The sequence below is a fragment of the Struthio camelus genome, chromosome 23 (genome assembly GCF_040807025.1).
Source record: "Struthio camelus isolate bStrCam1 chromosome 23, bStrCam1.hap1, whole genome shotgun sequence".
Taxonomy (NCBI): domain Eukaryota; kingdom Metazoa; phylum Chordata; class Aves; order Struthioniformes; family Struthionidae; genus Struthio; species Struthio camelus.
In genome coordinates, this window is record NC_090964.1 from 10,156,205 (window position 1) to 10,181,234 (window position 25,030).

Genomic DNA, 25,030 nt, shown 5'->3' on the forward strand with positions numbered 1-25,030 from the left:
GTGGTCCACAGGAGCAAACTCCCAGTCCATCGGCCGCCCCAAGCACCGGTGGTGACATGTCAATGTCTTGGAGCGACGGGCGCACACGGGGACAGAGCCGGGGCGGCCAGCTCTTTACGGCTGCCATTAACGTTGGAAACTTGCTTGGCAAAGTAATCCAGTACAAGGAGCATTACCAAAAACAGTTTCTCGCATCTCCAGGAAAGTTGGTTCAAGTGTTTGTCAGCAGCTCTTTCTTCCTGACGCAGCACTATTTTCGCAGTTGCGGTGTCCTCTGTCTAGTTGTTTTTCCAGGCTTCGTACCACTGCTTGTTAGTGAAGCCTTCTGTTGCTCTCCTGGCTGCCCACATATGACAGCAAATTTGTGAGCTGCTGTGAAAACTTATTCTCTCGTGTAAAATGCCAAAGTACATAATCCTCGCCTCCCAGCCCTTTGACAGTGAAGCTGGCTGCCCGGGATGGGAAACTGTGTGGCGATGTTTATCCTAACAGTCATTTTATTTTAATGTCATGGGTTGAGATGCTGTCTCTCTGGTTTTGCTGGGTCGTTTGATCTCCGTTTCCTCTCCGGCACCAGCATTTTAACACTACCCCATCAGGTGACTTGGCAGAAACGGGGACAGTTAGTTTTACAGCTGTCACAAGAGCCGCCCTGGCACGTTGCTGCTGTCGGCCACCAGCTCCCCGTCCGCCGGGGCTTTCCTCCGGCTGTCGGCCTCTCGGCAGCCGCCGCGGCCCGGCCGAGCCTCCTCCGCGGCGCAAACCACCCGGCGGCAGCCCTCGTGCTTCTCAGATGTGCTGCCTGCTAATCTGCTCGCAGGCACGTCACTCCCCGGGGGGTTCGTAAGCCATTTTTCAGCTATCTGGCTCACGCAAGTGTTACGGACCGAACCCTCGTTGTGCCGGCCGAGCGGCACGTGCCGGGGACGGGCCCGCGGCCGCCCTCTCCCCGTGCACGCGCGCCCCTCCTCTGCAGCGCGTTTCTTCCACCAAACCTTTCAGCCGAAAAAAAAAAAAAAAAAGTCTTTAAAACCAAGCTCTGCCCTCCGGGTAGCTCCCTGAGGGGACACCGCCGCGGAGGATGCCGCCGGCGGCCCCGTCCCAGGATCGGGGCCTGGCTCTGCCGGCAGAGGGGAGGCGGCGGGCCGGGCCGGGCCACGCTCGCTGCCGGGTGCCCTGGGTCCCGGCGCTGCGCCCTTCCTGGGCTTAGCGCGGGGGGAATATTGTTTGTGCGTCTCTAATATCGGCCTTCTGTTTTGCATTTGCCGTTCCTTCAAAGATACGGCGCGGCCTCTGCCAAGATTCCTGAGGCGATATCCGTAGCAATGCAGACCATTCTCCCCACCAAATTCAAAGAAAACAAACGTCAGGCCAGGGATTGATATGAAATAGTTTAAAAATGAGAAAAAGCTGCCTTAGAGCTAGGTTTACATTAAAATAAATTTCAGCGCGGGGCGACGCGGCCGAGTTTCTCCCTCAGAAGGAAGCAAGCGGAGGGCGGCGGGAAAGAGGCAGGAAAGGATAAAGTTACCTGCCAGCGCGGGACCGAGCGGCCCGGCCGCGGCTCCCCCGTTGGCACTGTGCGTGGTACCCGGTGGGGCTGCTCCTGCCCTGCTGCTCCCCGAAATGCCCCAGCCGCCACTGGAGCCGCAGGCTGAGCCGGGGCAGGCCGCCATCTTGTCATGTGCCACCATCTTGTCATGTGCCGCCATCTTGCAGCACGTCGCCATCTCGCGCTACCCAAGGGCGGCCATGTTCCCCCTCTGCTCTCCTAGCCAGCCCCCATCAGGGCTCCCCACCGTGATCCACAGTCAATCCCGCGTGCCGCGATGCGGCTGGGCACGTGGAAGCCATGCCCACCCCGGGGCGCCCCCGGTGCGACAGATGCCTGAGGCGGCCGTGGGCGGGCGCCGGGGACGGAGGGATGCGAGCGCGGAGGGGGAGCGGGGCCTCTCGCCGCGGCCTGCCCTCGCCGTGCCCTGTAAGCATGACTGACAGGCCCCAGCCTTTCCTTGGGGATTTCACGGGTTTTTTAAAGCATGTGACTTTTTTGTGTTTTGTCAATTCACCCATAAAAAAAAAAAAAAAAACGCATGTTGGGGGCGGCGGGGGCTTTGCTCGAGCCCCCTCCCCGCCGCGCCCGGCGCCGCTCAGCCTTGGCGCCCGCCGTTTCCGTGCTGAACGCGCCGCCCCGCGGCGAGCAGATCCAGCGTGCCCCTTTCAGAGGTCGTTTTGGTTGGTGTCACTTAATTCGATTTACGTGAGCTGGTGCGAGATCCCAGCCGGCCCGAGGCGCTCAGTGGAAACTCTGACAAGACGCGAGCTGCCATAAAACCCGCCGCGGCTCGGCGCCGCCCGGCTCGGATCACAGGTTTCCCCAGCGCTGGGCCGGAGGCGAGCGAGACGCGGATCGTTTACACCTCGGGGTAATTCAGGGCTCGCTGAGCTTTCTCGCAAAGCTGGACCCCGATGTCACAAAAGCCCAGGGCGCAGGATGAAGCGATTCCTCGGGTTTCACAGAGGCAGCATCCGGGAGAGCTCGGAGGGGACGGCGGCCTTCCCAGAGCTCGCCGGCGGCAGCCAGGCGTTTAATCCCTGTCCTCCTCTGCTACCTCCGCACCACCGGCACTGCCGGCTTTATTGCTGCCTGGTCCAGGATAAGATTAATGGGGGAGTATCGGCTCCGGCGGGAGGAGGAGGAGCGAAGCCCGGAGCGACTCGGGGCGCGGACAGCTGAACGCGTCGCCGCGGCCTGCGTGCTTCCGTCAGGATGGAAGTGGGTTGTGTAAAAGTCAGGCAGAATTTTCCCAGAATTTCATTCGGAAAAAATGTGTCCCGCAATGTCACAAGATATTTCACCATCACTGAATCAGCTCTTTGGTTTTTTTCCATTCTGAAATTTTTTCAGTTTCCACATTTCTTTTGTCTTAGGGTAGAAAGCATAACAGGGAATTCTCTCACCATTGCTTTTCTGGAAATTACTTCAAAATTTCTGTATTTCCTTCTGAGACCCCCTTTGGAGCGACGCAAAATTGCAGACATTTGAAACCCTCGGCACACCACAGCTCCTGTCCCGTGCACGGCTCCCCGAAGCCTGGAGGTGTCGCGAGCGGCAGCGGCCTCGGGGAGGCGCGCGGGGAGCCAGCCGCCCGGGCGCTGGGGGCCGGGCTGGAGCCGAGCCAGCTCCAGGCCACTGCACCGCTCCAAGGCCCCGGGCGCTAGACACCGTGCCAGACACCGTGCCCGCTGCAAAGACGTCCCCGCGAGAGCTGCTCGGGTGAAAGCGCGCCGGCAGCGTGATTCACAGCACGGGCTGGGCGGACGGCACCCGGGGGCTCACGGCGGCCCAAACACCCAAGGCGTAGCCGGGATCTCAGGACCCCTCGCCGCCCAGAGCCCTCCGGGCTCTCGCAGCGCTGCAGGCTGCGCGTCCGGCACCGCTGCCCGGCGCCGGCCCCGTCCGCCGCCGCGTGCCTCGGCGCGAGGGAGACGTGCAGCGCGGGGCTGCCTCGTTAAAGGCTGCTCCTGCGTTCAGCCCGGACTCTCCCCGCGCCGTTCCCACATGCACCATGTATATTTGTCATAAACAAACAGCTTTAAACCTCAAGTAATGCTAATCTCTAGCTATCCAAAGCCACAATCTTATTACCAGGCTCCTAATTTCCAGTGCAATTGAATATCTAGTTTAATCTCCTTTAAAGGGTTCCAGATTCCCTGAAGCCTCCCGTTGCCTTTGCCTGGCTGGACCACTGCGCTGACAATGAAAAAGCTGAACCCAAACCGTATTAATCTCCTGGTGTTTTTCCTTCTCCTCATGAGCTATCCTCTAGCCGAAAGCTTCCCATCCCGGGAGGCGCAGGCTGAGCGGGGCGGCACACAGCGCCCTAAAAATCAGCCTGTCGCAGCTGGGCCCAGACCGCGCCGAGGAGTCTGCCGGGGCGTCTGCCCAGAGGAAAATGGAAACGATTTCATGTGCCTCACACCATCCTAGGGGAAAAATCACTTCTGGACCCAAGTCAGAGAAAGTAGCTGGTAGGATTAGATGAACCCAGTGTCAGAAACAAGCCACGGAGAACCTGAGCAACCTGGGAGTTCAAAGGTTTGGTAGCATCAGGGCCAGCTCTATCTCTCAGCAAGGCGGCGAGCTCTGGACTTGGGCGTCTTTATTACCGCTGACCCTTTGCCAAGCAAAATCTGGGGCCTGGAGTTCAAGCACCAGTGGAAATCAGTGAAGAATATACAGAATATTTTCTTAGCGGAACTTATTTATTTCTGTTAGAGATGCCAGCCCTTGACCAGACGTGTAACCAGCGGCATTCAGGCAGTCTGCGCTTTCCAGAGCCCCAGCCCTGCTGCCGCCGCCGGCTTCCCACCGGGCAGCGAGCAGCCGCCCTTCGCCTGCTTGCCACCGCTCCCAACAAAGGCATGCGTGCCAGAAAATGCCAGCTGAAGCAATTTGGGGACAAATTTTCCATGCAAAATGGAAAAGAGTCTGCAGGGGTGACCGCACACAGCCCTGCAGCTGAGCGAGGCCCGGGACTGCTCTGCCTCTTGGCACCGGGGCGAGAAATCGGGGACTGACTCGTGGGGTGGACGGGGGGGTCTGAGCCCCTGCGCTGGCCGCCGTGGCCAGCTGAGCTGGGTGCAGAGCCGAGGCAAAAGGACACACTTATTACAAAACCTTTTGTTTAGGCTTCAAGCTGGAAAAACATTCAGTTCCTATTTCTCATGCAGAATTTTCCTCGGGGCTGTGTCATGTGGGAACCTCCCTCTGTCCACGCTCGGGACCCGTTTCACAAAGCGAGAGCCCTGTCCCGGCCCCGGGCCACGCAGACAGTCGGTGACACTGCCGCGACCTGAACCCCGGCATCCCAGGGCAGCGTCTTGCCGCAAAACGCAGCGAGGCAGCGGGGACCCCCGTCAGCAGCTGGACTAGGGCAGCCGCTTGTTTAAGTTATAAACTGGTTCAAAAACAATACAGCAGGCTGCTTAAGCTTGTGGGGCTTAGGCATAATGAAAGATAAACCCTACAATAATTGCTAAAGTAGGAGCGCCTGTAGCCGGACAGGCGTGGGAGGAGGCAGGGAGGGACGAGCCCAGCTGGGGACAGCGTGCCTCGCACGCTGGGGACACCGCGCCAGCAGCTCCAGCCCCTCGCTGTCCCCCTCGCTTGCCTCTGCTCCCGGACCTCCGCTAGAGGTTGCGGCAGCTGAGGCAACGCAAGCTTTCCTCTCCACTTCCTCGCCTTTGGCTCGTCCCTGCCTGCTCTCGGAGCGCTCCCTGCGCTGTCCACCCGGCCCTCGCCAGGCGCGGGGGATCCCCCGGTGCCGAAGGGGCCACGGAGGCGCCCTGGACCCGGCTGGCCCCGGACCCCAAGCACGGCGCAGCGCCCTCCCAGCGCTGCCCGCGAAGCTGACTCCTTTCAAGGCACAGAAATCACTTGGGACCTGAGAGCAGGGCACATCCATCAACTTACAACACACTTCAGAGACTCTGTCCTGAAAGCAAACAGCTCATCAAGCTCTATCTGTTACAAAATTATGCAACCAGCAGGAATGCTGTCCAGAAAGCCAAATTGCATAATGGTCTAACCTCCCGCGAGCCGCCAGGAAACCTGACACACACGGATCCAGGCTCAGCGCTGATGGGACCTGGCAACGGCACGAAACCAAAATATCCCTCAAACACAGAAAAACTGCACAGGTGCTGGGAAGGAATAACTCACGGCCAAGCATGCACACGGCTCATTCTCACAGAGACAGCGGTCGCACAGGCATCGGGAGAGGAAGAGACCAGGGTCAGGAAGAGACCAGCGGCAGTCCCGAGGCCATTGCTGTCATTTGTACACCAGAGGGACCTGAACGCTGCTCCTGGTTTACACCAGTGTAACTGGGAGCAGACCCAGCCCAAGAGGGAGGCGTTTGCACGTTTCTGTGTTCTAGGAAACGGCAAATATTTGGAGCCACGGGCGCAAGCGTGCCGTGCTCGGGTGAGAGTGCTGCAGATGCTGCACTGTTCTGTTTGCCGCGGCTTTATGAGCCCTAACATGTGACATTGAAACATGAGGGGAAAAATTACATTGACCTAATCATCCTATTTTTCTAGAAAAAAATAATAGGAAAAAAAAACCCACCTTTCAGTATTCAACCTGCAGGGAACAGAGCAGGGAAAGATTTCTGCAGGCGCTGTCGCATTGCCCTGCACCCTGCCTCGCCGGCCGGGCTGGCGCTGCGGAGCCATGCGCGGTGGCAAAGGGGGACTACAGCGGGCAATGCCCTGGCCCTTGTATTTCACCCCTGGGAGAAGTGTAAGAGCCTTCCTGGGTGTGTGTGCACATTTGTGCCAGGCCACGCTCAGAGTTCAGCTGGGTGCTGTCGTGCCCCAGACCGAGCCCTTCCTTCCCCTCCGTGCCACGGAGGAGGCAGTGCTGGTTCCCACTGTGCCGCGAGACCTGCAGGAACAACCACGGGGATGGGCAGCACCGATTTCGCTGCTGCAATGAGAACAATAGCAGCGCCTTGCCTGGATCGCAGGGAGGTCGCAGAGACACTGCGGGCTCCCAAGGCGGCTCAGCCTTCCTCACCTGCCCAGCCCTTCCCAGCCGGAGGAGAGCCCGCCGGATGCCCGCGGTAAATGCCATTGCTTAGCGAGCGCCTTGACCGCAGCACTCCTACACCCGAGCCGGGCTCTGAGGGAGTCTTTCTGCACAAGCCCACAAACATTTTCCACCTCATTTACAGTAAGAGCATTAAAATGCTGTTTTCTGGAGGCACCACACATCAAAATGTCAAACTCGGGGTGGAATTTGGAGGGGGCCTGCAGGGAGGTTTGTTCTGGTTGCAGCTGGGAAGGAGGCCGGGAGGGCGAGCAAAGCCGTCCAGCCCCAGCCATGCCGTTAGCCCCCGGCCCCCGCGGGTGAGTGGCGAGGGCTGCGAGGCTGGACATCCTCCCTCCTCGGGCTCCGCTGGCCGTGCTGGCCCGCCGGTGGGGCCAGCAATGCCGAGCCGGGCGTGAGCAGCCCCTGGAAGGGGTGCCTGTGCCCGTGCTCTTGGCTCCTGGTGCTGTCTCCTTCCTATTATCCAGCTCCTTTTGTTGCAATGACTTACGGCCGCCCCCTCCCCTCGTCCCCCGTCTGCGCTCCCCGTCCCTGGCGCCGGTTCATCGCGGCCCCACTGGCAGCGAGCGCGCCCAGCCCGGGCTGGCTCTCCCAGCCAGCGCGCGAAGGCAGCCCTGGGCTTGCCCTCTGCCTCACCCCGGGGAGAGGATTTTGGAGGAGGCGCTGGGCTGGGACCGTCTTTCTGCTGCGGTGGCTCCTGCCACCGGAGACAGGTGCCTGCTCTGCCCGGCGCAGCACCAGGTGGGCGCTCCGGTGCCCTCGGCATGCTGCGATGGGGCCGGGTCTGCAGAGACCTGGGGGCTTCGGAGCCCGCAGGGCTCCCCCGGCCCCCGGGCACAGGGGGCCTCAGAGGAATAAGGCATTTTGGAGCCAGCGTTTCCCAGGAGAGGAGAAGTCATTTCAGGATGCCTTCAAGCGCCGTCCTCGCAGCCCCCTCGCCGCTGCCGCGGCCCTTCCCGCTGGCCGCTGCAAGGCCCGCGCGTGGCTCTGCCAGGGACTGAACCCGTGGCTTTCTGGCAAGCTGGGCTTATTCCGCTGAAAGAAACATTGCACAAGGCTAATGTCCCATGCCCTTTCAACAATCCCTTCCCGGGCCAGGCCAGGGCTGCGGTGAAAATAAGATGTCCTGCCAGGCAGCTCTGGGAGCATGTGGAGGCGGTTTATAAAGATGTAAAGCAGAATTCTTTCCTCCAAGCTCTTCTCCAGTGACCGGAGCCGCCGGGGGGGCCTTTGCTGTGCGGCGAGAGACGGCAGAGCCATGCGGTGCCGGGAGCTCTGCCGGCACCTGGGGCCTCGCCGCTCCCCTCGCGTTGCTCTCCCGTGGGGGCTGGCCGGAGCAGCCCTTCCCGAAGGCCTGTGCTCCAGGAAAGCGGAGTGTCACCCTGGCCGGGAAAGGACATCCAGAGCCCGTTGTGCAAGGGGGCCGAGGGAGCTGGGCAGTGCGAGCTGGAGGCGCCAGAATCAGTAACTCGGGCAAGCCCGGCTCCCACACCCAGACTCGGGGTTGCTTCTGCGAGCATCCTGGCCACACGAGCCTTGGCGGGGAGGCGAGGCTATTTCAGGAACTTTCAGCACCACCCAGAGAGGTGTCCGATGCTTTTATTTATAAACCCACTGGCTCCTGCCCAGCTACAACCGGCTTTCATGCAGGAAAAAGCCCAGCAGGGCCAATACAAACAGAGCCAGCAGCATCCCTGCACGGTAAGAGGTGAAGCCAAGAAGCCAAAGATGCTCTGGCTGAACCACCCAGCCCTGCCACCCCACGAGATGGGCAAACCTTGGCAAATTGGCTCAGTGGCCTGGCGTTGGGAGATGTGGCAGAGCCACAGCCCAGAGCAAGGGCGAGAGGATGGGGAGGGCCGACGTCGGACTGGGAAGCCAACTGGACCCAGACACGGTCCGTCGCTCCCAGCACTCCAGCGCTCGCTCCAGGGACCAGGGTCAAACCCTCGCGCCCAAAGACCGAGAGGGGCCACGGACAAAACCTGAATGCCAGCAGCTCCTGCAGAGCTGCAGTACTCGGGGAGGCCCCTGCCCCGTGCGAGGCTGCCAAGAGGGGCTGCCCCGTGGAGGGACCCGGCGCCCCGGGACCTGGCCCCCGGCAGTGCGGGAACAATCGGGTTATTGTTCGCGTGCCGCCTGGGACACGAGTGTGCTGGGGAATTAAACAAACCCTGCACTTTCCGCCTGTCACACTCACTTTCCCAGCCCAGACTAATCCCGTAAGATGCCCTGTCAGCACAGACGTGGCCCTGCTGCCGCGGGAGCAGGCAAGAAGGGGAGCCTGGCCTGGGGCTCCCCGGCCCCCGGCCCCTTCTCCCCCAGGGTGCAATTAAAGTGGTAGTCTGGGGGGCGAAGGCTCTGCAATAACACGGCACGAGCAGCTACAATTAGGGCCCGAGGTGAGTGCAGACAAAGGCGTAGTGAGCTCCAGCTCCAGCCGGCTTCGGGGATTCGGTTAATGGGGTCCATTTGCTGGGTACTTCTTGGAATAACAAATTGTATCATCCAAAAAAGCAAAACCACAAAAGGGGATCGGCTTGCAGCCTGGCTCACAAAAGCCCCTTGTCTGGAGGCCCCCCAGCACCCCCCAATCTCCTGGAGTAAATTCAATTTAACCAAAATAAACAGCACGCTCAGCCCTGTGCTCTCATGCTCTCCCCAGCAAATCCTGGAGCAGCGAGGGCTTAACCTGATGCCTCGGGCTGGCACCCACTCATGCCCTGAGCCCTCGTCCTCGTCCAGCCCGCGGCAGGTCGCTGTGCGGCGAGCGCAGCCCCCACGCCGCGGGCTGGTCCCTCGCGTGGGCGCAGGCACCGGCCGCATCCCGGCTGCGAGCATCGCTCTGGCACGTGCGTGTCCCTGCAAGCTCACATGCTGGTTGCAATTTAGATGTAAATCACCAACTTATAAATGTATTTCAGAAAACCCTGTTTTCCTCCTGGCCTGCCGCTCCGGAAAACCCAGCAGGGTTACTGCTACCCTCTCAGACATCTCCTGGCTAAAAGAAGCTTTTGCAATGCTCAGCCTTCCTGCAGCGAAGCACAGAGGGCTCCGGGCTTGCCCTAACGGGGCGGCACAGCCCCGGGACAGCAAACACAGCGGTGCTGCGGTGCACCCGCCAGCCCTGGCGGGAGCGCTGCTGCAGCCTGGGATACCGCCCTTGCCTTATTTTACATCCCCTCTCACGCTCCCGGCAAATTATCAGCCACCTAATGATAAGGAGAAAGAGCAGCCCAGCCCGCGGAGGCGGTGGGAGCGCGGCCGCTGCGCCGGGCTCTGCCGAGGCTCGCGCGGGAGCAGGGAAGGGCGAGACGCTGACATCCCGGCGTCGAGATGAAAGATGAGGCTTGACACCTGCTAAACCCTCTAATCCTCCCCTTATTCATCACAATCAGCTCTTTAAAACAGGCTCGGAGCACATAAGCCAGGTGAAAGGGAGAGATTTATGAGCCGGCCAGCCTCCCTGGGAAACCCTGGTGAATGTAACAGGGAGTAATCCCAGCCTGGCAGTGTGATTAGCCAGATGGGACCGATAGGCTTTTTCCACTTTCTAACTCCCGTGGGCCAAATCCTGCGACCTTTCCTTGCAGCCAGGCTCCTGCAAGGAGCCACGCGGGGTCAGCAGAGCCGCAGGGCCCAGGGGAGCCGCTCGCAGCGGGAGCGCGACACCGGGGACGGGGCAAACCCACAGGGAGTTTTTGCAACCACTGGGCACGGCCGGAGCCAGTTCCTATGGAAATAGGTCTGCTGCTCGAGGCAACACTGCTGAGCGGCTCGTGCCTCTCTCTCATCTCCTGCTCCTGCTCCACCGGCCTGTTTGCAAGATGGATTTACAAGGTTGGGGTCTCTCTCAGTTTCCTGTGACATAGTGCAGGGAAGGGCCGGAGGCATCGCCCAGGACAGCAGTGGATATTCCTTAAATGGCAACATGTCAAAACCAAATTCGCATCTTGCAGACCCTTTGGAACAGGAGCGCAAACCTGACACCAAGAACAACAGAAACTTCCCATTGCAGAAACGGAGCTTTACATCCGTTGTTTGCTTCTAGTCTGGAGCCGATCATGTTCCCTCCTGCCACTGCTTTTTCCCCAAAGGCTAAAGGAGCCTCCACTTGGGCCAAACACGGGGAGCTGCTCCCGCCTTCGCCTGCTCAGTGCCTCCGCTGCGGATCCAACGCGGGAGAGCAAACGGAGCCCCGTGCCAACGGCCCCGACCGGGGCCGCAGTGGCAGGAAGGAGTCTGGCCTCTGGAAACCTCCCCTCTGCCATGAATGCACCAGGCACAGAAAGGAGAAGAGCAGAGATTTCCCTCTCCTGCAGTGCCGGCCTTGATACGCGGCCCTCGCCGTGCCACGCTGCCGGCACCCCCAGGCGAGCAGCGCTCCGGCCGGGCGCCGGGCACCGAAAGCTGCTCGGTTGGCGCCCCCGCGCCCCAAAACCCACTCGAGCTCTTTGAAGCATGTCACCCGAGTTGGCCGACTTCAGTTTCAAGCCAGGCTTCCTCTCCGAGTCAGTCGTTACCGGCCAGGAGCCTCGAGCAGACTCGCTCTTTATGTCCCTTCCCACCTCGGCGGGCTGCTGCGGCCGCCGTGCACCGCGGCTGCTCCCGCGGCAGCGGGCGCCCGCGCCGGCCTTTCGGCTCTGGGGGTTTGGGGAGCCCTGCGCCAAAGTGGGGCTGGGGTCAGGCACGGCCAGGTCCCAGGGCCGGCTGTAATGGCCAGGCAAAAGAGCAAAATCGGAATGCCTGGGGGGAAAACAAGCCGTGCTTTTAAGGGTCCGCAGCCCTTTTTCTGTTCTTTGCAGCCTTGCTTTTTTGGGAAAGCCCGGCTGACAGCACGCGAGCCGGTCGCGCCGGCATCCCCCCTCCTGCCCCAGCTGCTTTTCTCAGCGTAATCTGAGGTCACCAGCCCTCGCGCCAGGCCAGCAGCCGCTGCCCGCGCACGGGCTGCGTGGAAGCCCCCCGCCCTACCGTCGTAGTTCATATATCGTGGATAATTCGCTGTCTACCCAGCCGCGTTCCTGGTGCATTCCTGCAATAAGTACCGCGGATTTGCTGTGCTTTATGAAAAACGCAAAGAATGTTTTAAATGAAATTAATTCTTATGAACCCAACGTTTCATAAAAGCGCTGCCTGGGTATGGTTTGGCATGGGCCTGCTCTTATACGCTGTATTGGCCTTCCCCTGGGGAAAGGAAAATACCGGGCTCGGTATAAAATAATTACAAACTCATTGTATAGCTCTGCTTATAACTACTTGGAGGATCTCTGGGGTCTCATCCTAGTTCTTAGTTTATGTTCGGCAATAACGTCGCACATGGTCTTTAAAAAAACAACTATGAGAGAACAGCTAATGGAAAAAAGCATTCGTGGAAGCGCCAAGCGACATTTCGATGCGCGCCCGGAGCAAAGGAGCGGCGCTGGGCACCTGAGCGCCGAGGCTTTAAATCTTGCCCTAAGGCTGTGCCACGTGAGTGGCCGTTTGTCTCCCAGCCAGCCGGCTCCGGCGTTTGGCACAGACAAGGGCAGGTTGCAGCGCAGACTTTCCCGTGAAGCCGGTGGGAAGGAATGAGCAGAGATTATGGGACCAGGCACTGAAATCGTGGCGCTAAATGCTGCCCCCCCCGACACCTTTGCAAGAGAAATAAGACAAAAAAGACCCAACTGCTTCCTTCTCGTGCAGACGGGGGAACTGATGCCAAGCTGCCTGGTTCTTCCTTTCATCTGTACTTTAAAAAGCAGCTAAATTAACACCACAAAACCGCCCAAGCCCTGTTCTGCCGTCCGGCCTTCCCCCGCGCCGCTGGATGCTCGCTACCTCGGCACACGCTCGTGGCCGCAGCAGCACCCAGCTGCCCTGACCTTATTATTTCTGTAATGCACAGGAGGAGTTTGGTCTGTTCACGAATCGTCCGCGAGCCGGCAGCCAAGGCTCTCGCGATGCGGCGCGGGGAGCCGTTTAGGCACGCCGGTGGTGGTGGGCAGCCACCGGCGCCTCTTGCAGAGTTTTGTGGTTGGGTCTCAACGCCCCGGCCGGCCAAGGGAGGCGGGTTAAGGTTTCCAGCCCTCCTGGCCGCAGAGGCTGGTTATCGGTGTGACCCCTCGGGGCCCGAAGGCGCTGAAGTTAAAGGCAAAGACAAAGGTATCGCTGCTGTAATCCAAACCCGTCGTCTTCGGGGATCTGACTGGCAACTGTGGAGCGCCAGAGCCTGGCACTATCAGGGAACATGAAGCAAGAGCAACAGAAGGCTTGTTTCCTCTCGCTGCCTGGACGGCTTGCATAACTCCGAGACAGCTGAAATTACCTTTCTAAAGTCACTGGCGACGCATGTTTATGGCTGAAAATATGCTCATCTGACAAACCCCCCTGGGCAGCAGGAGCTCCCAGAGCAGGTCCTCAGAGCAGGGCTCGGAGGAGCCGGGCGCCCTGCACCGCCGCTCTGGCCCTGGACCCGCCACGGGACACCCAGCTGGTGTCGGCTGCTCCAAAGTTTGCAGGATGCACAAGCGAAGAGCGGCAAATGTTGATTTTAAAGCTACTTGGACGGCAAAGGGAATTTTACAGCCCCCCCGCCCCATGCCAGGCGCCTCCCGTGGTATTGTCAGCGCTTCCCGGAAAACCCACCCGTGTTGTCCTGACATTAAATATTCTCTTTGCAGCGCTGCCTATCTATCTATCTCCTCCGTTTCCTCTGCACAACCGGAATACCCTGATGCACGCACTGGATTCACACTCTCTCACCCCTAGGAGCCGCGTCTGGAGCAAAGCCAAAATCTCCAAAGGAAAAATGCAGTCGGCGCTTCCAAGTTCTGTGGTGAAACCACATGATTTTGATGGGAAGCCATAAATCACTCCCAGGCTCTCTCAGCCTCCGGTAACTTCTTAAAACAAACCTGGGCTGAACTGCAGAGCTTGTAATGAAATCTGAAAGCAGGTGAATTGGCCGCAAGCGCTTCAGGCGGAGCTGGCCCCGCTCCTCGCCGGGCTGGCCCAGCTCAGCCCCGGCGCCGGGGGCTGCCAGACGCGAGCGTGGCAGCTACGCCAGGCGGTCCGGCCGCGGGGTCTTAGGTTTCGGTGCGAAACAAAGGGAAGGCTCTTGTTCGACTAATGCGCCTCCAAAGAAAAGCCGTGTCCTTGTTTGCTCCCGCCGCTGCATTGTCTGCGGATAAAGACGGGGGATAGATCTCAGCTCGATACCAGCAATATCATCTCATTCCTCTGGACGGGGCTCTTTATCAGACCCTTCTTTAGAACTTAGATCCCTGGGAACTTGGAAGGCAGCAGCGAAATAAAACCCCCCGGAGGAACAATACAGCAGGCTCTGAGCGACGGCCGGAGCGACCTGCCGGGGGGACAGAGAGCGCCGCCAGGTCCCAGAGCTCGGGGGTTTCGGGGCCGCTTGGACTTCGAGCAGCTTTGCAGAGCTCTGTTGGCTTTAAGACATCCCTGTGGGCCAATGCTGCCCTGGGGCGGGCAGGACCCCAGGCAGACCCCCCAAGAAGGGACCCCTGGGCTGCGAGCGCTGTACTTTTGTGCAAGAAATGAGGCCTCAGTTGGTAGTTCTTCGCTGCATAATATCCAAGTTTGGGAAGACTTCCTCTGCGCCTCTCTGTCTCCCCCCTGCTCCATGCACAGAGCAGCAGGTGGAAATCCGGGTAATTTTCTTCCTCCCTGGTAGCTTCTTGCCAAACGCTGACCCGGACGGAGGGAGCCGGGAGGGACCCTGAGGACAGAGCCCTCCCGACGGGGCGGCCGGGCAGGGCCGGGCCCCAGCGGAGGACGCCGGGGATCTGCAGCTTTGCTCCGTGACCTGGGACGACAGCGGGGCTGGAGGCGCCCTCCGGCCTGGACAGCTTGAGGGCACGCAAGAGCCCCTCACGCAGCCCCCCCTTTGCCTTCCCTTTTCCTCCCGCCCTGCTTTCCCGGGCACGGCTCGGGCCAGCCTGCGGGGAGAACCCAGGGGATGGGCACGCCGGGGGACCCTGCGGCCGGGGCGCTCCAGGGCCCGGCACCCCGTCCGCAGCGGCCCCCCGCTCTGCCCGGGGACCGCGCGCAGATGTTGGCCCGCCGCGCTGAAACCCGGCCAGCCAAAACGGCCCCGCTCAGCCGGGGTCCGCGCCTCCCTTTGAAGCCCGCGGGCGGCGGGCGGCCCCGGCCGAGCGGCTGCGCGCCGGCGGGACGTGACTCGGGGACGACCGCGGAGAGGAAAAGCGGCTCGTTACGTCCGTGCCGGCGGCGGGGCCCCGGGGACGGCAGCACCCCGCCAGGGCAGCGGCGCCCGGGGCCGGGCGAGCCGGTGCACGGCAGCAGCCCCGGCCCTTGCAGGCGCTTTGCGGCTCCTCTCCGGAAGGGAAAAAGGTCGGGGAGGGAGAAATTTGGGGAAGACAAAATGAAATCCGGTGCCTTTATATCCCTCCCCCCCCACCCCCCCGCGCCGACCCGCGGGGTTTTGCTGCCACAGACGTTCGCCTCGGCACGGAGTGGAAACGCCGCCGCGTCCCGTCCCGAGCGAGCGGCGGAGGCGCTGAAATCCGAGCGGGTGACGGGGGGGCGGCGGGGCGAGGAAGGGGCCGGAGCAGCCCCCTCGCCCTTGCCACCAGGGTTAATGCGTTTTGCAGGCGGCGCGCCGCAGCACGCGGTAAAGCCGACGTTCCCCCCGCGGCGCTGCCGGGCGGACGCCCGGGGACGCCCGTCCCGCGCTCTCCTCCCAGACCCCAAAAACGAGGCAGAGCGCGAAAACCAAGCGTTTTGGCCTCTGCGTTCATAGCAAAAGCCTATGGACACCGATGAAAGGCAGCCAGCGCCCGGATGCGCCCCCAAAGCCCCGTCCCCGGGACGGAGCAGCCCCGGGAGCAGCTCCCTGCTCGTCTCCCTCCTGCCTCCTGCCCCCGGCCCCGGCCAGGCAGAGCCGCGAGCGCCTCCTCGCTCCGCCAACGGCCCCGGCGGCAAAGGCATTTCTCGCCAGTTAAATCAACACAGCCGGGGCGGAGCGGGCAGCCGCGGCGGTGCCCGGGCTGTTCCTCGAGCCCCCCAGAGCCGGGCAGGCTCGGCCACCGCGCCGTCCCCCTCCCCGTCCCCGTCCGGCGCAGGCACGCGGGCGCACGTGCCGGCCCGGCGACGGGGTGCAAAGGGACGCGGTGCAAACGTCCGCTCGTGATTCTGGTGGCAGCGCTGGTAGCCTCGGCTGCGCTTCCACCCGGAGCTCGACATCGGCGGCAGCGTCCGACCGAGCCGCCGCTGCACCTCCGCTCCCGGCTCCCCCAGCGCCGCCGGCCCGGGCAGCGCTCGCCCGGCTTGGGAGCGGAGGAGAAACGGCGGTCGTGGCTCCTTTGAGAGGGTATCGAAAGGGGAAACCGAGCAGCCGGCGTAGAGGGAGCGGCGCTGAGCCCCTGCCAAGAGCCACGGACAGAAACACCCTTGATTTCGCCAAGGTGTGAATAACTTCTGACACTTCTAGGGCTTCCTGCCTTAGAAATCCCACAGCGGCCCCATTCACACCCCGCAGCCCCGCGCTTCCTGCGAGCGGAATATATGAATCACTGCATAGACTTTAAACGCGCCGCCGGAGCGCGACGGCGAGCCGAGCGCCGTGCCTCTGAAACAAACCCGTCGCGAGCGCCCGGCCCGGGCGGCGGCGACAGCCCCGGCCGCCCGCCGCCATCTCCCACCGCCCCGCCGGGCCTTTCCCAAAACCCGGACGAGCTCCTGGCAGCTCCCAGGTTCAAAGCTCCCTGTGCCGTTAAAGGTTGGCCTCGGCGCGCCTGCCCCGGCCCCTTTGGGCAGACCCTGCTTTTCGGGCTGGCATATGAGAAAGAGGAGAATTGCTTTATTTTCATTCCTTTGCCCAAACGGGTGAGAAAAACCCAGCGCCCCGTTGCGTGACAGCGCGGTGCTACCGAGCGAAGGGACCTGTTGTGCTGAGGTTCGTTTTTGCAAGGCGGGCTGACTAAATGGAAACGGATGGTTCTTCCTGTAAGAATCTCTCCGGTTTTGTAGCAGTTTTGGTTTTGCTTCTTCTTCTGCCCCCGAGCATAGAGGGTGAGGAGGAAAAATGTGATTAGACGCCTGGTCCGCAGCCGAGCTGCGGTTCGAGCTGCGCTGTTTCCCCTGGCGTCTTTGGCTTAGCTTCGTGCACGCGTTTGCTTTTGCAGCCCCAGCAACGTGAGGAAAGCTAAGGAGCGGCTGACGGGGGGCCGGGACGTGCCGAGCAAGCCCACGTTTCATTGCAGCCCAGGACGCTCGCGTTCCCACCCAGTTTTCAGAGGAAAACGGAGGGGCTGGGAGCCGCGCGGCGGGGCGCGCGGCCGCGCTGCCAGCGCCGCGTCCCGACTCCGTAGGATCCTGCCTCTGGAAAGAACAGCTTTGTTTCCCAGTGTCCCTCGCAGACAGATCAAAACTGCATTTTTACAGAAGCAATAAAAATCCCAGGAATTCGCCGGCCTTATGATTTATTAAACATGTTCCTTATAGCAAAGCTGCCCATAGATGAGAAATATCTCCGGTAGGTTATTGCTTAGCCTGGGGCTAACGTACAGGGGGGATCTTTCGTGGCTTATCGGGAATGTTCAAAGCCGAGGAACTTGGTGGATCAGGAGCCAATTAACAGCGAGGCTCTTAAAGAAACAAATAAAATCGGCACCTTGTATTTCCCGAGGTGTTTGTGGACGGAGCCGGGGCGACCTGCCCCGCTCCCGGCGGGCACCGGCGAGGCGGCTCCGCGCGGACGTTCGCAGTCGCGGGAGCGCACAGCCTGCCGGCGCGCCGGGCTCCCGGCCGCGCTCCCACCAGCTTTCCCCAAAACATTCCTGTGCTCACCAGCGTATTTTGCAACAGCAGCAAGAAAGGTTCGAACGTGCGGAGTCGGCCAGCGGCTGAGTCCGGTTTGGTTCTTATTAAGACAGTCTGAGCATCGCAAGCCCTTTGGATACGATTCGTTAGAGAAGGCACGCAATTAAAGTGGGTCAGGGGAAAGGAAGGGATGACAAAAGGGAAAAAGAAATAAAGAAAAGCACGCAGACGAAGATCTCGCCTGGAAAGAGAAGTTTGGAAGAGTCTTTGCAGTATTCCTCTCTGCATGGGGAAAAGTCATCAGAATTATAGGGTCTTGTGACTGAGAAATTAAAGAGATTTTCTCCCGTCTGAGTCGAACGCAACATGTGAGAGGCGGCCAGGTGAAGGGGAGAGAAAAGGAGCTGGGGAACAGCTCGAGAGAGAGAAATAAAGCCCTTACCTTGGCTGAAACCCTCCTCAGGCTTGCATGGGGAGGTGGGGAGGGAGCTCGCTGGATCGGCTGAGGAAGGAGCAAAGTGACTTGCGTGCGCGGGCAGAAGAGGCGGCGGCTCCGTGGGAGCGCGCAGGCGGCGGCTCGGGCTGCGGCGGCCGCGCCGGGCGCTACCTTGGGGGGGCGGGGGGAGCGCGAGAGGCGGAGGGAGGAAGAGCGCGGAGCGGGGCCGGCGGCCAGCGCCAGGGCGGGAGGAAGGCTCGCGCCCCTCCGACGGGCGCGCTCCGGCTCCAGCCTGCTGCAAGTTCTTCCTTTTCTTTCTCGCTTTTTTTTTTTTTTCCCTTCAATTTTTTTTTTTTTTTGAGTGGGTTCCAGCCCCGGATTGTTTCTCCGTTTCGCAGGCGCAGGAGGGAGACTGCGCACAAAATAAATAAGTGCGGCCCCCCCCTCCCCACCCCGGCAAGCCGGCGGGACGGGAGCGGGGCCGCGGGCCGTCGAGGGCTGCCCCACGCCTGCCCCTCGCCCAGCCGCGGGGGCCGTGGGAAGCCCCCTTCCCAGGGGCGTCGGGGTGGGAAAAGAGCCCCCCCCCCCGTCCTCCGCGAAGCGCCCCGGGGGGAGCAGGGAGGTGTTTGCCCCCGTTGGGCTGTGGGGAAGCAGTTCCCCCCCATCACCACCCCAAATACCCGGCAGCTCCGGCCGCCGGAGCAGCTGCGGGCCCGGGAGGAGAGCGTGACCCCGGCGCAGCCCCGGTGCGCCGGAGCCGGCAGATTAGGGTAGCCCGGGCAACGGGCACGGAGAAAGCCCGCCCGGATCGAGGCCGTCCGGGGTGCACAAGGCTGTTTGTTTTCCGCATTAAGCGCCCGAGCGAGGGGGAGCGTCAGACGGCTAATCCCTCCTCAATGCCTTCCCTCGGGGAGCGCCGTCGCGGGGCCGGACCCTGCTCCCAGGAATGCTGATGGGCCTCTGCCTCCGTGCCGGCAGCCAGGCGCAGGGATGCCAGACACAGGGTTGACGGGTGCAGGGATGCTGGGTGCAGGGATGCTGGGTGCAGGGATGCCGAGTGCAGGGATGCCGGGTGCAGGGATGCTGGGTGCAGGGATGCCGGGTGCAGGGATGCTGAGTGCAGGGATGCCGGGTGCAGGGATGCCGGGTGCAGGGATGCTGAGTGCAGGGATGCCGGGTGCAGGGATGCTGAGTGCAGGGATGCCGGGTGCAGGGATGCCGGGTGCAGGGATGCCGGGTGCAGGGATGCTGAGTGCAGGGATGCCAGGTGCAGGGATGCTGAGTGCAGGGATGCTGAGTGCAGGGATGCCAGGTGCAGGGATGCTGAGTGCAGGGATGCCAGGTGCAGGGATGCTGGGTGCAGGGATGCTGGGTGCAGGGATGCTGAGTGCAGGGATGCCGAGTGCAGGGATGCTGAGTGCAGGGATGCCAGGTGCAGGGATGCTGGGTGCAGGGATGCTGGGTGCAGGGATGCTGAGTGCAGGGATGCTGAGTGCAAGGATGCTGGGTGCAGGGATGCTGGGTGCAGGGATGCTGAGTGCAGGGATGCTGAGTGCAGGGATGCCGGGTGCAGGGATGCTGGGTGCAGGGATGCCGGGTGCAGGGATGCCGGGTGCAGGGATGCTGGGTGCAGGGATGCTGAGTGCAGGGATGCTGGGTGCAGGGATGCTGGGTGCAGGGATGCCGGGCGCAGGGATGCTGAGTGCAGGGATGCCGGGTGCAGGGATGCTGAGTGCAGGGATGCCGGTTGCAGGGATGCTGAGTGCAGGGATGCTGAGTGCAGGGATGCTGAGTGCAGGGATGCCGGGTGCAGGGATGCCGGGTGCAGGGATGCCGGGCACAGGGATGCTGGTTGCCCCAATCGAGGCTGGAGGAGGCTGGGGCACCAGCGATGTCTGCTGGAGCAGGCGCCTGCGGAGACCCTGGGGAGGGTCAGCCCATCCCACCGGCCGGGTATCTCCGAGGGGCTGCCGGCGTTGCACAAGCTGGAGCCACTGCCCTGGCAGAGCAAGGTGGGCTGGATTCGATGCAGAAATAATTATCTGAAATGGAGCGTTTGCAGTGAAGGGACGAGGAGGCACAGAGCTGCCTCTGCCCTTGGCATGCGGGGGGGATGCTCGTCCCCACAGCCCCTTCCCTGGGCTGCTCTGGGGGACCTCAGGGCTCGCACGGATAGTCCCGAAAATCCCTCTGTGCCACGAGCAGGGCAGGGCGGGGGGTCGGCCCCAGGGAGTAGCGGAGAGCAGCCCCGAGGCAGCACCGCTGCAGCAGCCGCGTGCACGAGCGCGGCCGCGCCGGGTCCCGCCGTGCTGCTGCCGCCGCTGCCGCCGCTGCCACCAGCACCCTTGGCGCTAGCGCCCGGGACACGGCACCACGTGCTCCGCGGGCAGCGGCCGCGCGGGGCAGCCGGGAGCACCCCGTCCAAAACACCCTGCCCGGCCGCCTCTGCCACTGCGCCGAGGGAGAGCAAGAAGGGAAGGAAGAGAAATAATTCAATTGTGGGCCAAAGAAAGCATTCGCTTCGTTTCGTGGGTCACGGACGTAATCAAATCAGCGCCGCGCACCGGGATGTCGTTTCCGTGTGGCTGCACGGCGGGCGGTTGTGCCCTGGGAACAAGCCCTTCGCGCTCGAGAGGAAAAGCCGGTGCGGGCGCGGGAGGGGGACAGGGATGTGCCGTGCTGGCCCCGCGCACGGCGACGCGCCGGCGTTGTGTGGTTGCAGGATCTGCACGCCAGCGCCTGCGGTTGGAGACCCCGGAAAAGCAGAGCCCGGGGCAGCAGGTGCCGGGACACCCTGCGGCCTCTCCGCCGCCCCCGCGCGCGGTCCCCGGCACGGCCCGTTCCCCAAGGGAGCACCTGCCCCCGGCCCCGCGCCGGGCTCGCCCCGCAGCCGGAGCCGGAGCTGGAGCCGGGGCCGGGGCTGGAGGCGGCAGCAGCAGCAGCGGCGGCGGCGGCGGCAGCAGCGGCAGCGGGCGCCGGCACGGCACGGCGCGGGGCGCGCGGCGGCTCCGTGTGCAGCGCGGTGCCAGATCCCAGCCTTCGGGAACATTCAGTGATGGATTAAATGCAATCTGACTACCACTGTGGGAGGTTGGAGAGAATTACTTCATACAAATGCACTGCGGAAAGTATTTAGAGTCGAATTTTCAAAAGCCCCTGAACGATTTAAGAGCCAAAATCCCATTTTCCAAAGTCACTTAAATGAGCAAGGAAAGATCAGTAAAGCAAACAGGCCGGTCAGCAGCGGCTGGGCAGCAGGCAACCCCGGGGCGGCCGCGGGGGCAGCGCCGCTCCGGCAGCGAGCCGCGCGCCGCCGTTTGCAGCAGGGCGGCAACGAGCCCCCGCGCCCGGGGCCGGGACGCGCGGCCGCCGCGTCGCACCGCTGACCCCGGCGGCGGCTCCCGTGGCTGCGACAGGAGCCGCACGGCTCCTTCCCTCGGCCCGCCGGCGCTGCAGCCCCGCTAAAAGCATCTCCGGTTCCCGCTCAGCGCCCTCACGAACCCGGGGGCAGCCGGGACCCTGCGAGGCACCGGCCGCAGAGGCGCAACCCCCCCCAAAGAGCAAATCCCAGAGCAGTTAGCGCGGCAAGCCCGGGCCGGGCTGCTGGAGGCTCCGCATTCCTTGGCGGCTGTAAAGCTCTTTACTGGGATTGCGCCTCGGCGCGAGCCCGGCCCGGGGTACGCACGGCCGCGGCTCCGGCTCCCGGCTCCTTTGGTGCATGTCATTAAAAAAAAAAAAACACTCTCGGCACATTGACTTTGCTGGAGCTGAAAAGAAGCTGGTTTATATGCTTCCCCCGATAGAAAGCATAAAGGGTCTGAGACAGAATTCTTGCTCCAGGATCCTTTACAATTCCTGGAGGACATTTTTGGGAAGGGAAGGGTTGTATTTATTTTGGCAGCTCACTCCCCTCCTATATACATATGCATGGAAAAACTGCCCTCACCTAAGGTTTCCAAGGCTCCCGTTTCTGCCGAGAGCCAGCCCAGGTGGGAGCTGGCAGCCTCGAGACCTCCGCTTCTAGGCGGCGCGCGGAGGTAAAGGCAGCAGAGGGGCGCGAGGTGAGATCGCGCCCCGCAGGGGACAGCGCCGCCGGCCGAGGGCCATGCACCAATGCTGTGCACCCAGCGCCGTGCACCCCGTGCCGTGCACCTGACAGCATGCACCCAGCACCATGCACCCAGCACCATGCACCCAGTGCTGTGCACCTGGCAGTGTGCACCCAGCGCTGTGCACCTGGCAGTGTGCACCCAGCACCATGCACCCAGGGCTGTGCCCCACGCTCCACGCGGAGGTGGCGGGGTGACGGCGAGGGGTGAAGTGACCCACAAAGCCATTAAACGCAGCAAATTCGAAGCAGACACACACAAATCCCGCCGCAGGATATTACTTGAAAGAGCCTAGCACGGTTGCAAGGACGAGCCGTTCACGCGAGCAGCAGCGGCACCTGCTCCCTCGCAGCCCTCGCCTGCCGGGCAGGAGCTGGTCGGCAGCAGGGCGAGGGGCGAGCCGAGCAGGGCGCCCGTGCCAGACGGGCTCCGCGTCTCGGGCTGGGCAGGTGGGGCCGGGGAAAAACGGCTTCCCGCGGAAGGGAGCCTGTGGGCGTGCGAAATCAGCTGGAAACCGCGCTCCTCTCCCTGCCGCCCCGGCTTCACCCCGCGCAGAGCAGCTCTGCGAAGCGGCCGCGCCGCCGGCGGGGACGAGGCGGCCCCGACACGCATGCCCCCGCTCCTCCAAACGCGTCCCGCGCCGCTGTGACCCGCGCGTGGACGGTGGTGCGGGGGGACGAAGGCACCGCGTGCTCTCGCCCCGGGGAGCCTGCAGGCGAGGGGGCTGCGCCCGCCCGGGGGCCACGGTGCAGCCGCAGCCCCGCGCCGCCGCGCCGGGGCTTTATCACCGTTATGGGGGGCCGGGCCGGCCCAGCGGGCCGGGGGCAGGCGCCTCGCTGCAGCCCCCACGCTGCCCGGAGCCCGCAGAGACGGCTCCGGCGCTGCCGCCCTCCTTCCCCATCACCCTCCCCGCGGCCGTGCCGGCAACGCGCTCGGCACCTTCGGCCCTCTATGAAATAATCTGTTATTTCAGTCGTAAAACAGTTACGCGGCCCCTTCCCAGGCAGGGCGGCCGGGGCCGGCGGCTGGACGGGCAGCCTCCGCGCGGGATGCTCGAGGACCGGCGCCGCGGCCCCGGCCCTCGCTTCTCGCGGCCCGGTGGCGTTTCGGGGTGGCGGGGGCCGGGGGCCGCGCCGGGGACGCCAGTTGCTAGGAGGCCCCGGGCCGAGGAATGCGCCGGGATGGAAACCCCGGCGGGGCGAGCGGCCCGCGCCCGCACAATGGCCGTATTGATTCTCCCACCGCATTCCTGCCTCCCGCGACTCCCGGCCTGGCCCCTGCGCCCCGCCGGACACGGCAGGGCTTCCCGGCGGGTTTAACCCTTTGCATGGCCGGGGCAAAACTGCCCCCCGCGGCGCGGGGCCCGTGGAGCCGCGCGGGGGCAGCTGCAGGTGCTCTGGCGGGATGCTCGCCCAGGGCTGACGCAGCTCCCAGGTGCGGGACTGGCTGTGCCCGCACCCTATATAAGGGGCTGAAAGCCCAGCCCTGTTTCTGATGTGCTGCTGCTGCTGCTGCTGCTGCTGCTGCTGCTGCTGCTGCTGCTGCTGCTGCTGCTGCTGCTGGGTATGGACTAGTGCGTGCACAGCTCTGCTGCTGCCCCCTTGCAGGTAGGGATGCTGCTGCTCTGGTCTCTTTGGGATCCCCTTGAGCTGCTCAGGGGCTTCTTCACCTCTTTCTATGTGGGGCTTTCCTGAGGGCGGCAGCAGCTTGCTCTGCTCCCCGAGCTGCTAGGGTCAGTGCTGGAAAATGCTGTGGGGCCTGGGGGCAGGCGTAGGCACAGGCGCAGCCCCGAGCGCTGCAGTGCTTGCCCTGTCTCCGCAGGCATGTCTCCTCTCCCAGGCACGCGGCGCTTACTGCCCTCTCCTGCAACCTCTTCCCTCTCTGCCGGGGCCTGCAGTCACGTGTGAGTTAGCACAAGCTGTTTTGCAGACAAGTGCTAGGAGGGATGTTCAGCTCATACAGGCTGATTGCTGCCCGAGGGGCGCCCACAGCTCGGTGCCGGCCCCTGGCAGGAGGGGGCTGGTGTCCCTTTGGCAGGACACCAAGGGCATCGCTGGGCAGGTGCTGTGGCAAAGCCGCGAGGGTCTGCGTCTCCCTGGGCTAGACGGCCACGGCACTGCTGGTGTCAGCTGAAGTGCTGCGTGCTACCGCCTGCTCTGCCAGAGACCTGGTGTGATTTTGCTCACCAAAGGGGGCTGGGAGGCAGCTGGACTGTGGCCTGCGAACACCGTGGCAGACAGGAGAGGGCTAGTGGATGAGGGAGCAGCTGGGACGGACGGTCTGCCAGGCTGGGAAGTGTCCAGGTGGTGGCTATTCTTAATTTGCAGGGTCTCTGAGAAGGAGTTAGCATGAGCCCTTGTGCAGGGGGAGGGCACGGGCTGCGTGCAGGGAAGTGCATCCAGGGCAGGCTGCAGCAGACCTGCCCTGCTGCAAGCAGAGCTGAGCACCCGGGTGGCTTTTCTCCAGCGAGAGCTGCTGCAGGGTACCCCAGCCCTGGCCCATGAAGCACCCTCTGTCCCAGCACTGCCCAGCTTGCAACCGGCCAGCCTGGCCCCCGGCGGGCCCTGAGCCCGGCTGCAGGGCGTCCTTGCCTGCCAGCCTCAGTGCCGGGCAGCGGCCCCGGAGTGGGCCGGGGACCTCCCAGGTGCAGCGACTGCTGCTGCCTCCTGCCAGAGCTGGGGAAACCTCCCTGGAGAAACCTGCCCAGCCTCCTTGAATGATCTGCCTTGAGTGGAATAGCTCAAAAGCCAGAATAGCTCCACTTTTATCCCAGCCCAAAGTCAACATGGAGACTATTCTGCAGATACTTTGGGCTGGGTGGGGGAAGGCGGGATGGAGAAGGGTCTTTTCCTTGATCTGCTGCTACAATAATAGTGTAGAGCTTGCTGGCTTGTTTGGATTTGAGCTGCAAAGAGCTACGCACATGCCAGGCAGGGTTTGATTTACAGGGCTGTTTAGCTGCTAGTGCCTGGTGCTGTTCTGCAGGATGCGCTGGGCTGCCTGGCCCCAGGTAAGCGCTGTGCTTGTGCCTTCAGCAATCAATGGGGGCTCTCAGAAATGACTTCATATAGATGTAAGGGC

General features: G+C 62.8%; 1 protein-coding gene across 2 annotated transcripts in view; it reads right to left on the reverse strand.

Moving 5' to 3' along the window:
• Positions 1-17,999, reverse strand: part of COL8A2 (collagen type VIII alpha 2 chain) — a 41,174-nt gene extending 23,175 nt beyond the window's left edge. The window contains exon 1 of one of the 2 annotated variants that reach the window (XM_068917413.1): positions 17,847-17,999. Coding sequence is in view for 1 of the 2 variants with exons in the window: in XM_068917412.1 (XP_068773513.1) it covers positions 5,726-5,735 (10 nt within the window). In the remaining variant the exon portion in view is untranslated. Of the gene's footprint in view, positions 1-5,725; positions 5,813-17,846 lie in introns of those variants that run through there. The other variant, XM_068917412.1, reaches the window with a different exon arrangement.
• Between the last annotated feature and the right edge of the window lie 7,031 nt (positions 18,000-25,030).